Genomic DNA, 13,606 nt, shown 5'->3' with positions numbered 1-13,606 from the left:
AAGTCTTTGCCCCAAAGAGCCATCTAAGGTCCCAGTCCTGCAAACACTTACGAACATACTCACTTGTGCCTTTACTCACATGTGACCAGACCTGTTGAAGTCAATGGGTCACATGGGTAAGTTTATATAGGTGCGCAGTATTTGCAGGATTGGTATCTAATGGTTCAAATCCTAGATACTTTCACCTTCATCACGTTACTCACATGTGCGGTCCCATTCACTTCAATAGGCTCATATATGGGAATAAAGATTTTGAACAATGAGTGCTAGGATGTTAAGTTCTAGGGTTTCATTTTGAGCCGTTCTCTAGTTAAAAATCAAGACTTTTCCCCATTTTGAGAAATATAGCAGAATCTCCTAAATAGAACTCCCCAGTGGACAATATATCCTCCCAACCGGGAGTGAGAGGCCCAATTAATAGAGTACCAACTAAATAAGAAGCAGCTCAAAAGATACTAAAACCTGTTCTTTGGTTGTATAACCTCAATAAAAAAAAAATTCTGTTACAATCGAAACAAATATTTCATTTATTGAAACACAGTATTCATTATAATAAAGACTTGGTTTTTTGACACTTTAATCAGTAGCTTTACATTGTGATGTAGCTGGAAACTAGGGATGGACGATATAGAGGTTAAAATGAAGTTGGTTGGGTCTATACTAGTGCTTCTGCAATTAGTACCACCAACACTAGTGCAACAGTGAGAGATTTTAACAAATATGCTAGCCAAAACAAGTTCTTAGTGCTGAGATATATATACACATCGTCAAAAGACTGTCCCCTCAAATGGTTAATAATTTGGTTAGAGATAGAGATAAATATAAGTTTCTAAGAAAAACTTTGTGCAGGGACTAAAATGACTTTAAAGCACATACTTGGTCTGTAGAAACACCACACAAGGCCAGTATAAATAAAAAGTTAAAGGTGTGAGAGAACCCAGCCACAGTACCTGGTTTCTCTCTCTTCATGCTGTAAAATTAGGTTGCTGTAGAAGTTCTCCAGTGTAAGTTTGGCCACAGTCACTCTCTCCCGGGTGTGGTTGCTCATGGGAAAGGATGTTGTAGTCCCTGCAGTCATTGCCATAGTAACATGTACTGAAACAGAGCACATGAAGTTACTCAAAAAGACTTTTTATTCCCCCCAGAAAAATCAGAGGCAATGTGAAATTCATGGGGAAGACACCTCCCTTCTATGTAAACAAATCCAAAAACATAATATTGTAAAGTTAGAGAGACTTAGTAGGGGAGGATATGCTACCCACTCACCAAAAAATAACAGAAACCATTCTACTGGCAAAACAAGGAGTGAATCATATCAAAGAACCATGCTGGCTACAGGCAACTAACTCTCACGTACTTGTCCATGCATTAATAGATTTACCACTGGCTGACTAGAGTCCTGCCCAAAACAAATATATAAAAATAAAATAAGTCTGGGGCAAGAGGAGAGATGCCATCCATGTAGCTCTCTAAATGTAATATGTATGGATGGCACAAGAAAATTAAGATTGAAGAAATGCAAATCCTTGCCAAAAAGAAACGGTGAAAATGACAAATGAGCAAACACAGAGAAAGATAAGATAAGCCAGGCATAAAAATTTGATTGCCAACTATCTTAGTTCTATTAAATGGGTTTTAAAAGTGAGTACTGACACTTGGATAATACAGTATCTAGAAATCATCCCCTCAAAAAGGCAACTTCCTTAGTTTATGGAGAGATTTTTCTTACTATAAGAATAATAAAAAATGGATCATGAAACTCCCTTTGCTGCAAATGATCAGACTCTGAGGGAGTTTTCAATCACAAGGCAAATACCTTTCCAGGTCATCTCCTTCAGGCCTATTTACATGCCATTATTGACAAGTTGGTAAAGAAGAACTGTTTAGGACATTCAGAAAGGTGTTTTCAGACGAAGTTCCTCACATGTGGAAATCATTGCAAGGAGGTGTTTAGGCCTTTTCAGGCTGTGAGGGAATCCTCCTAGACCAGCACACAGTCATTCCAGGTTTGCGTCTTAAATACCTACGGGACATGGGATGTGGTCACTGAGGGGCAGCACATGGTTGCTAGGAAGCAGTCTGGGGGCTGGTTAAAAAGACCAAAATCCCACCTCATTCTGCTGACTGGTTTTAGGGCTGGTGCTCCATGAGCTGAAACTCCCTACAGCAAGGGTGAGCAAAGCCAGCTCAGCTCTCTCAGATCCAGGGGAGCAGGGCTGTTAGCAAGTGCTCTTTTCTCCTAGCAGCCATGTTCTAGTCCTGGGCTGGGCAACAGCATGCTGGGAAATAAAGCAGTGTATAAGCTCTGCCATTCTCCAAAAGAGAGAGAGATCTGGGAGAAAGCATTCTGTGCTGATGGCTCCTTCCTGAAAAGCTACTTTGTATAATCCTTTTGCTTCACTAAGGGATTTTGAGTCAGCCTCCTCTGACAAATACCCAAACCCTGTCTGATCTTTGGATATATATTGTAATACTTTTTTATTTTTTGTGAATTGATAAAAAACCCCAGACAAAGGTAGGCTTTTATAAAATCTCTGAACATGCCTTTTTTTGGTCTGACCTGTCACACATACAATTAGGTAGCTTGCGAAGATGGCATTTGGTCTTGTTGACTTTGAATTGAATTTTATGTGGTAGTAAGACATTGTCTCTTTGCTAGAAAAGTACCTGATGTGCAGCAAGTAGTGGAGTTTTACAATAATATGTGGATAGTATTATTTTAACTGTGCATTTTGGACTATGCCCATGTGCCACTTATGAGAATAATGTGTGTGTATTTATACCTACACAGCGGGCATACTGATGAACTAGCAATACAGCAGATTTTACAATCCTGTAGCTACTTCTGAATTTATCAGTATTTTATCTCCTTTGATTTTCTCCCAACAAGACCTACTATCTGTTCAGTTAACCTATTATAATATCTTTATTAACTACAGATAAATACCAGACCAAAAAAAATAGAAGAGGTTATCCTCTCTTACTCGAGTACCACCAGAAGCACATACTCACTCTCTCTCTCACGGTAGCAATTTTTCCAAAAGTCAGAAAACTGATCTACAAATTCTGTAGCCATTTCTATTAATTGTATGTGCTGTTTCAAGTCACTCCGCCGATAGGTGGAAGTCTTGATTAAATATAAGCATACTGTATTCCTATTGACAGGTTTCAGAGTAGCAGCAGTGTTAGTCTGTATCCGCAAAAAGAACAAGAGTACTTGTGGCACCTTAGAGACTAACAAATTTGTTAGTCTCTAAGGTGCCACAAGTACTCTTGTAATCCTATTGTGTCCATACATATTGTAAGAGTTTCACTACAGTACTCTACTGACAGACAGTGAAAGGGAAACACAGACTAGGTGGTTTTACTACTGAAGTTCAGTATTTGCACATATTCAAACTGAACAATTCCAATTACCTCTCCAGATCTGAACACAGAGTGATATCAGTGATCAAATTATTTGCAGGAATGAGCCAATATGGCAAAAACAGCCTTTTGATCCTTTAGGAATTTTGGCACTGAATGTATTGTTAACCCAGGCTCAAAATGGATTAAAACTTTGGTTAAGGTATAAAGACTTTTCAGTTGCACCAGACGGGTATTCATCATTTGCAAGTCTAGTACTCCTGGTTGGCTAAAATAACAATATAGTTTTGTTTCCTGTTCATTTGTTTTCTCCATGCTCCTATACACTCAAATGCAGACACTACAAACAAGGAATCTCAGTCACTTGATTTCATTAAGCCTGGAAAAAGGAGATAACAATTTTGGCACTACAGCACTAGACTATAAATAGAATGGTTGATTCTAATTGAGAGTAGTTCTAAAATAAGAAAATACAGAAGAGCTCCTGATTAGTAAGTTAGCGATCTCAGAGAAAGCTATTTAAAAGATAAGAAGCTTGCCATTATTGTCATAATATAGCATAAAGCAACCAAGAAAAGGGGAGAATTACTGCTGCAAGTGTCCATTTCCAAAATGCCGTTTGCCTTCCCCCTGCCCCATCAGCCATTTCTCTATTTTGCAATTAATTCTTTCTTCAGACTAAAGTTTAGAATACATTTTGCTTACATTGTGATAGTCACATTCAAGTAGCTAACAGTTCCAGCACTGTAAACAAAATCATCCCCAAACCATCCTCTCAACTAAGGGTCTAATCCTAATCAACTCCTTTGATTCTCATGAGTGAGAAATGAAGCAGCACAGAGGTCTTGCAGGAAGTGCACAGCACCTTTCAGAGTTGTGCCCTAAATTTCCACGTCCGCGCGCACACACACCCACCCACCCACTCACTCAGTTGGGAAGAGGCAAGCAAAATATTTAAATCTGGCCTTTATAAACAACTGATGCGGGCAGAGGGTGGGGTGGAAAATTCAAAGGAAGCCCTACTCAGAATTTTGGCTGAACACTGCATTCACTGATCTCACTATATCAATCAAAATGTTTTGAAAAAGGTGCCACCCACATTTCTTGGAAATGCCCATAAAAGAGCCATTAATCCACCCAAGATCATGCCTTTTACATAATGGAATCATTCAATTCCTGAAGTGCCATCAGAGTTGCATTAGGTTTACGGAACTACAAAGAACACAGCATTTAAACCAACTAGTCATATTTTGCTTAAAGCCTTCTGGCTGAGAAACTCAAAGCCCTTTTCAACATACATGTCTATTACTCTGGAAAAACTGATATAAAAGATTATGACTTAGAGACATCGCCACAATCTGATCAATATGAACCTTTACATTTACTACTAGTAAAAATTGCTTAATCCACACCATCTCCACCCTCTTAAATCTAAAATCTTTTCTAATTGGACTGTGAAAGGAAAACTAAACACCAATTACTACCTCTTCAGTCTACTCTCAAATCAGTTGTATGGCTGGATTTAAATCTATGTCAGTCCCCAGCTAAATTCCTGAAATCACTGCTCCACTGGTGAAAACCTCCACATAGCACAGTTTCTGCTACATAAATGGCCATGCAAAGCCCCCTTCCCCAAAACTATTATTCTTCAGTGTTGACATGGACACTGAAATTTTGATTAAACAAAAGCATATTCGAGCATCATAGTGTCCGTGAGATGGAACCACTTGCTATAGGAAGCCAGAAGAGGAAAGCTGGAACGATAAAGCAACTTGAAAGCGACTACCCTCCAATGAAACTGATCTTCAAGAAAGTTGGTAGCATTTCCTAGCAAGAGAGAAATGAGCACACAAAGCCTGTCTCTCTTATATTCAGAGCACTGCATCATCTCCAGACGTCAAAGATTCTGATGAGATCCAATTCAGAAAGGCCAGAAGAACTTAAGGGTAAGGGAGCATTAGATCTTGTGGGTAGCTGCCAACTGACAGCAAGCATGGAGTTGTCGAGTCCTGAGTCACTGCATGATAATTACAGCCCCACTGCTACTTACACAAAATAGCTATTTACACTGAAAGTGTGGGTGGCAGAGGGAAGTGGGAAAGACGATCTAGTGGACGGCACACTGGCCCTGGACTTAGACTCAGGAAATGTAGGTTCAAATCCTGGCTCAGCCAGAGACTTCCTGTGGGACCTTGGGCAAGTCACTTAATCTACCTTGTGCCTCAATTCCCCATCTGTAAAGTGGGGGTAATACTTCTCTACCTCACAGAGATGTTGTAAGGATAAAATCCATTAATACTGTGAAACGTTCAGAAACTACATTGATAGGGCCATAATAAGTACAGACTAAAGAGAATAACCATGACCTCAGATCCTTCTCTCAAATCTTTCTGGCTCCTTGTGTGTTGTTTTGAATATTTTTTTTATTTCTATCTTTTAATGGAAATTCATGCTTATGAAAAGGTGTTATAAACACTGAAAACTGAAGACATCTATTCACTCAACAGGCACAGCATGAGCAGAGGAATGATATCTTTCTCAAATACACTTCTTATATTCTGGTGACACTATAGTCTCCAAGCCCATTCGACCCTTGATATCTCTAGGAGAGGCTGCCAGCAACAGGGCAAATTAGTGAGAGTTGCAGTGGTAGTTTTCTTGATGTGGACAGCTCTCCAGCAAGAACTGGACTAAGGTTACCAGTCTCATTAAAGATAAACCGCCTGAACAACTGCATTTGATGGTACTATTTGCTACCACTCATCAAATTAAATGGCATTTGAACCAGACAATGCAAATATTCTTCCCAGCCGCTACCATTTTTGCAAACTGTATTTTTGAAATTTTAAAAGTTCGTTTTTAGCTGCTCTGAAAGCCAAGGGGGATATTTACTAGATGGACATTGTTGCTAAGGGAAAATAATAGACAAATTGGAGCCTCTTGAATTGAACACAAAAACTTCTGATTTTCTTCCACAATTTTAACAAACATATGCCAACAGTACTACACATTAAAATGAGTTATTCAGACTACTGGGTCTCTCACATTTTAGTGAGGAAAACTTTTGAAACCCCTTTCTGCTCTTTTGGGTTTAAAATGCAATGCTTATGTCTGGAGACCTGAGGATAGGGAATGCCTGTTCCTGTGACAACTATGGCCCTTTATTAAATGGTCAATAAAGACTCACTAATGCAAGCCAGTACGCATTGGCACTGATTCCTAGAGATCACGGGCCTAATTCTCCGCTGATGTAAGCAGTCAAGACTGCACTCAAATCATGGAGCCCTATCACTTACATTACACATCTGTGTGTAAGGACAATACTGAGAAATAGTTTCTTGCTTCAAATCACAGCTTCCACAGTGCTCTCAGTGTAATACATTTTGTTACTTGATCTCAAGTTTCTCCTGAAATCAGGTATGCCCACTGCAGTTTTAAAGAAGACAGGGGGCATAGAAGGGAAAAGGCAAAGAGGAGTTAAATAGAGTTATGCTCAGGGAGTCATTCAAATGTAAAAGCACACAGTCCAGCAAAACAATCATCTTCAGAAACCCAGGTATCACCACTATATACAACAATGAAGTGTCAGCTCTTTGAAGAAGAAACCACATTACCTTTACTGTTGTACAGTTGCTTGACCAATGACAAATGTAATAGCTGAGCAAAACTGAGCGCCAAAACAATGTTGCCTAGTGCTATATTTTTTAAAAAAATGCAAAGTGCTATCTATGAAAGTAGCAAGGAAAAGGCAAATTAAGAGCTTCAGAATATGAAAACCAGCTCTCCCCTCTCTAAATTATTCAAATCCTTTTTAAGAGACACAGAGGCAGGAGACCAAAACAAAACAAAATCAAACCCACAAATAACTACATGATTCACACCAAAAGGCAGTGGGCAGGGACAGCTACAATGGATGAAGCAATCGAAGTGTCAGCAGCATGAGGTGATGTGACATGCTAGCAAGACGCGGGGGAGGAGAAGAAGTAACCCGGACACCAGAGGCAGCTTCCAAAATATGAAATCAGCCCCCACACTAAAAGGTTACCACTTCTGTCTTAGCTTTAGCAAAGCCTGTCCATGAATATCCTAAAGATGAAACTGAGGGAGAAAGAAGTCAGCTTGCATTATCCATCCTGAAGAAAGGTGTGTCTTTGCATTGTCATTTGCCACTTGTGCAGAATTTGATATTTGTGTTGCTCACCTTTTCGCTCTGCACATTCTTTTGCATCTACTCTTTTCTTGCACAGACTTCAAATCTTCATGTATATCAAACTTATTAAAACTTGATCTTCACCAACTCAATGTTTCTTTCTACAAAGGCTTAAAAATCCACTACTATAGCTGCATGACAATCCAGAAACTGGAAAAAAAAACTGGTCTAAAAGCTTTGTTGTATTAAGTCTCAGAGCAGTATGCAGACTAGAAAAAAATTGCACCTTGATGGACTAATGTGGTCGTGGACATGTCAATTGTGGAGCAATGTTTTGCAAACTGCCTGGGGTAGATGATAAGACTATACCAGTGGTGGGCAACCTGTGGCCCGTCAGGGTAATCTGCTGGTGGGCCACGAGACAGAGTTTACATTGACCATTCGCATGCACGGCTGTCCGCAGCTCCCAGTGGCCACAGTTTGCCATTTCTGGCCAATGGGAGTTGCAGGAAGTGGCGTGGGCCAAAGGGACATTACCCTGATGGGCTGCATTCAGTCTGCGGCAGCAGGTTGCCCGCCACTGCTCTATACTAATGAAGAATATGATTTCACATTTTTGAGTGAAATAAAACATATAGGACCTGATCCAAAGTCCACAGAAGTCAACGGAAAGACTCCCACTGACTTACATGAACTTTGAATCAGACCCTTTAAGAATTAATCTTATTCTGGTGACCTGGGAAATATTAACTGCTAAAGTATTGCTACCCATAAGTTTAGTTAGCAGATCAGTAAAACTTTTCAAACGCTCCCTTTTGGGACACTGACCAGCATGATAAAAAAAATTATATCCCTACATAATTCATGTTTCACAATAGCACCATCCTTCAAAGCCTCTAATTTTGTTTCCCCTTCTACTTTTAAGTAGCAACTTTTACAGTCAGGTATAACAAATCAGATGCTTAACACATACACTTTTCCTTCCTTGATAATATTTCCATACAGGTCCTTACTGATATCTTAGGAATGTGTTTTTACAACCGTCTAAATTTAACAGAAGGGAAAATGAAACCCAAAGCTTCAGTACACAGTAATGAGAGGATTAGTTCACTACCATTTCCTTTATTTTTAAACGTTCATTTACTTTACTTATTTCCCCCATTACCCAGATACTCTGTAAGTATCTACATGGGGAACAAATATTGAGTAATGCGTTCTTCAACCTAGTAGATAAATGCATAAAACAATCCAATGGCTGGAAGTTGAAGCTAGACAAATACAGACTGGACATAAGGCATACATTTATGACGGTGAGTGTAATTAACTACTGGAACAACATACCAAGGGTTGTGGTGGATTCTCCATCACTGACAATTTTTAAATCAAGATAGGATGTTTTTTCTAAAAGATCTGCTCTAGGAATTATTTTGGGGAAGTTCTATGCTTATGTTAGCCAGGAGGTCAGACTAGATGATCACAATGGTCCCTTGGAATCTATGAATCTACAAACCATTTTTCATTATTCTCCAATATGTATTAAGCTATCTGTAACCAGATTCACATGAGTTTTACTATCTTGAGCTAGAGAATGAATTATCTTTGTTCTATCTGAGTGAACACCAAGCAATGCAGAGTAAAATTAGTTCTCTCAGAACAGGCTTTACTATTTAAACATGAAAAGCACTCAAATGTTTTGGCCATTTTAAGTAATTCTTGCCCTCCCTATGGAATGTCCATAATAAGTCGCTCATTATAACCACTTACAGTTAAAACCAGATATAGCTCCATGACTCGTCTGGCCACAGCTAATACATCAAAACAGTGGACACTCCCAACATCTGAACTCTAAGACTGAAAAAAATCTGCAGAAGGTATTCATAGACATGTAGAAATGAAAGATGAAAAAGACCTATTAGACAGATCATTCAATCCATCAGACATCGCAGCTCTGTTAATGGAGACATTGGAAATTCTCAGAATACTGAGAATGAGAGCCTAGAAAAGAGCTAGGAATTTAACCAGTTAAATTTATCCAAATGCCCATCCATTGTGTTCAGCATGGAAAAAGTAATTTTTCTGTGAGCAAGGCCATATCTACACTAGTGAGCTTAGAGTAGCACAGCTATACAGATGTAGCTGCACCGTTGTAAGATCGGTCAAGTGGCCACTCTATGCCGACAGGAGAGAGCTTTCCCATCAACATAAAACCACCTCCATGAGCAGTAATAGCACTAAGCACACTGCCAGTTAGGCTGGCGAAATTTGTGTCACTCAGGAGTGTGGGTTTTTTTTCATACCCTCGAGTGACATAAGTTTTGCCAACATAAGTGGGAATGAAGACATGGCCTTAGATTTTAGAAAAACTTTAGTAAGCATCTGAAACAATGGGCTAAATTAAGAGGGGATCTGTAAGATAATGTAACTTAGATCCATCCCCTTACATTCAGACAGACTCCTAGAACTACATATATCCTGTCTACCCAAGTGTAACAGGGGGGCCTTATCTAGACTAGGAAAAAAGGTGTTTTGAGTTAGATACCAGGATTTAAATCATACCTCAACACCTAGAGTAGCCACAGTTTAACACTGTCACAGCTAACTGTATCAACCATAAGCAGCTAAATCTAGGAGAAAAGTGTTATCATCCTACATCTAGCCTACAAAAAAGTTGAGGTTTGTAAATACTCAACATACGCTCACCTGCTTTTCCTCATCTACAGGACATACCTTCATTAAACCACAATCAGCTAACATGGTTGTGGTGGCAGAAAACAGTATCTATTCTAGGTATTGATTCAAAAGACCCCTTTTGTTAGCAACATTATTTTAAAAAAAACCACCGTTTTTCAAGTCAAAACAGGCACAGAATACAAATGAGTTCTAAGGGACTTTGTCCGAACTCAGGAAAGACTAAGTAATATCGCCTTACTCACTGCCTTTGAATTTGGCCCAAGGAAATTAATTTTCTTTTTCATTACAACATACTACCAGTAATGATAAGGAAATATTCCCAAATATGGAATATAAACTGAATATTGGAGTTCTGTTGCACTTAAGGATTTCCTGCTATTCAACTAAGTACAGCAACAGCAACCTCCTGAAAATAACTGTCTGTGATTCACTGCTATTCTACTTTCAACGAGCAGCAAGCAGGAGGACTGATAAATGCAAATTCATTTCCCCAACAGGAAAACATACTGGGCGGGTAAAAGCTAGGTACAAAAAAAGGTTAATCTTTCATCCAGCTCAAGTAGTAAAGAAACATTTGACTCAAAATACCTCAGTATTTGTTTTGGTTAGCAGTGGAGTTGGTGGTTACCTAAAGTTTAGAACCACTAAACTACCAATAAGGTCACTTTAGTACCTAAACATTTAACAATACATACATATTGCAATTATAGCCTCTATATTCCATTATCAGTAGTGGTCCTCTCTATTCCCATGAGGGCAGTACAATTTTGAGACATCATGTATCCAATATATATAGCCAAACCTTTACTGTTCTGCTGAAGTCTTACCAAGCTCAGTCTCTTCAGAGCTTTTCTCCTGACAAATTATTTTCAATAGAAAGTATTTGCTCTTTGATTGGACGGGCGCACTAAGATTTCAAAATGCTTTGCAAATATTAATGAATAATTGCTGTGAGATAGGTAAGGATTATTATCCCCATTCTAGAAAGAAGGAATCTGGGAATATGGCATCTATGCTGTACCACCACCACAATGGGTCATAAAGAAAGGCCACTATGACAGGGAATAGAATAAAAGGTCCTGATTTTCAGAGGTGCTGAGCATCCATATTTCAGCCAATTATAATGAGAGCTGTGTATTCTCAGGGTGATGGCATCTTGACTTCCAATCCTGGGCTGTGTTAATGTGTCTCTGTCAAAGGTTACTGTAAGTTTTGAAACAAACTTAATTTTGTTTAGAAATTTCATTATTTTTGGCAAGCAAGAAAGATTACGTAGCGCTTTTTCTAGAAGATAAATACAGTTGTGTGCACTGAAACTGCACGTCACACATCACCTTTGCTTACGATATTTTTTCCTCCTTGTCATACGACTCATCTTGGACTCAACCTGAAGTACAAAATATGGGTAGTCAAACTCCTTTTAACACAGTTTGAAAAGAGTGAATTGCTCTCTGGTCCAAAGCACTTAAGCATGTGCTTAATCTTAGGCTGGCGCTTATGTCCAACCCTATTCAGCAAAACACTAATTTTAAGCCCCATTGAATTCACTAGGACTTTAAGCACACGCTTAAACATTTTGCTGCAAAATCTGGGCCATGAAATAATTAAGAACAAAGCAAGATCAACTCTTCAGAGGCCTCTCACAAACTTGCTCTTTCTTAATTAATTATGGTGTTTCTGGTTCTAAGGAAAACAACACTCATTTCTTTTTAGACCCTCCTTCAAAAAGAATGTACCACTTCTCACCATGAATAAACTGTGGGAAAGTATTTAAAAATATATATATTTTTTACACAGATAACCTTTCTGAGCCTCTGATACCACATGGTGAAAAGACATCACCTAACAGATTGTGGGCTATGTACAAGACTATAAAAACAATAGTAAAAATAGTAAGAGAAGTGGCTTCTGATAAGGGAGTTTTATGGAAAATGGCCCGACACTGGAATTCCGTTCTACTTGTGATCCAATAGAGCCCAAATCTGTTGATCTTCAGGGCATGCTGCAAAGACCACCTGTTTTCCAAGGAGTTCAGGGAGGCGGCAGCACAAGCAGGACTGGAATTTATGGTCTGAGAAGGATATTGTTGGGGCTTGATTTTTTGGTTCAATATTTCTGTTGTGGAGGTTAAAAGACCACTGAATTTATTCTTGTTTGTATAGTTGCATTTTCAATGTATTCAAAGTCTTCCAAGTCTTGGACAGGCACTTTCAAATCATATAAAATAAAATAAATGCAATAAATACACATGGTAAATCTACGCTAGCAAAGGAGAGGAGCTCTAAAGGAGAAGCAAAGTAGAAACTGGATTAGTTGCTTGGGCCTGTTTTACGCAGGTGGTCAGATTAGATGATCTAATGGTCATTTCTGGCTTTAAAAATCTATGAATGCAGCTAGAACTGTTGCTGGGAGCTGGTTCAACTCCCACTGCTGACAGATTCTTTTCTGATTATGATTTTTGGAGTAGGAGCCAGTTAGTGGATAAAGCAGATGCTGTGCGGAGCAGGAGCCTGCTGGAGAGATGAGATGTGGGACACACACAAGTGTTTGAAAGAACCTTCCAAGTGCCTGGACCTGGAGCCGTGGAGGTGGATGTGGTGGGTAGAGCTCCTCCCCACCCCCTCACATACAGCCAGGTTCAGCCGCAGAAGAAAGATTATTTCAGGAAGGGACCATGAGACTAGCAGTGAGGTCCCTACAGCAATAAAGACAGCTGCAAAGGGAAAAACATTTCCCTCCTGTTTTAGTATCAGGAAACTCTAGAGTATAAAATCAAGGGCAATACTATTCTAATTTTGCACTCTGCTTGTGATTCTGAGTGTAGCTACAGTGCTACTGTCTGTCAAAGACACTCTTCAGCAAGGTGTCACAGGCTCAGAAAGGTAAATGGACTCCAACTTTTATTTTCAGATCTATTTCACAGAATCCAAGGGCATCCCCAGCAAGGTGTGTGTTTTACCTCTGAGCTCTCCGATGATTGGACTGAGAGAAATCTTATTCTATTCTATATAGCTTCTCATACTGCTGTCATGACTGTAGTGTCTGAGTGCATTAAGTAACATGACAACACATCTGCCATACATTTGTTCTCTCATCCTTCCCCCAGGGACAGAAGTGTGTGCAGTGGAGTGTTTTGCTTTGACTTTTTTTTAAAACATGTGCACAGACACACATTGCTATATGAACAGGAGTACCTGTGGCACCTTAGAGACTGACACATTTTTGTTAGTTTTTAAGGTGCCACAAGTACTCCTGTTCCTTTTGTGGATACAGACTAACACGGCTGCTACTCTGAAACCTGTCACATTGCTATATGTTTATATTGGAGCAGACAGGTCAGGAAGGGCAAAGCTATGTCCATGCTATAAGAGTGACAGCAGCAAAGCTGCAGCATTGCCA

At 39.3% G+C, this 13,606-nt stretch overlaps 1 protein-coding gene across 2 annotated transcripts in view; it reads right to left on the bottom strand.

Annotated features, from left to right (window-relative positions):
* STK38L (serine/threonine kinase 38 like) overlaps positions 1-13,606 on the bottom strand; it is a 57,739-nt gene that overhangs the window by 24,251 nt on the left and 19,882 nt on the right. The window contains exons 2-3 of one of the 2 annotated variants that reach the window (XM_050919770.1): positions 1,817-2,023; positions 951-1,095 (exon numbers count right to left, since the gene is read on the bottom strand). In XM_050919770.1, the coding sequence (XP_050775727.1) occupies positions 951-1,095; positions 1,817-1,829 (158 nt within the window). In that variant the 5' untranslated portion in view covers positions 1,830-2,023. The remainder of the gene's footprint in view (positions 1-950; positions 1,096-1,816; positions 2,024-13,606) is intronic. The other variant, XM_050919761.1, reaches the window with a different exon arrangement.

Source organism: Gopherus flavomarginatus, chromosome 1, assembly GCF_025201925.1.
Source record: "Gopherus flavomarginatus isolate rGopFla2 chromosome 1, rGopFla2.mat.asm, whole genome shotgun sequence".
In the NCBI taxonomy this organism is placed as follows: domain Eukaryota; kingdom Metazoa; phylum Chordata; order Testudines; family Testudinidae; genus Gopherus; species Gopherus flavomarginatus.
The sequence above is the reverse complement of the archived record's forward strand: the minus strand, read 5'-3'. Positions and strand labels throughout refer to the sequence as shown.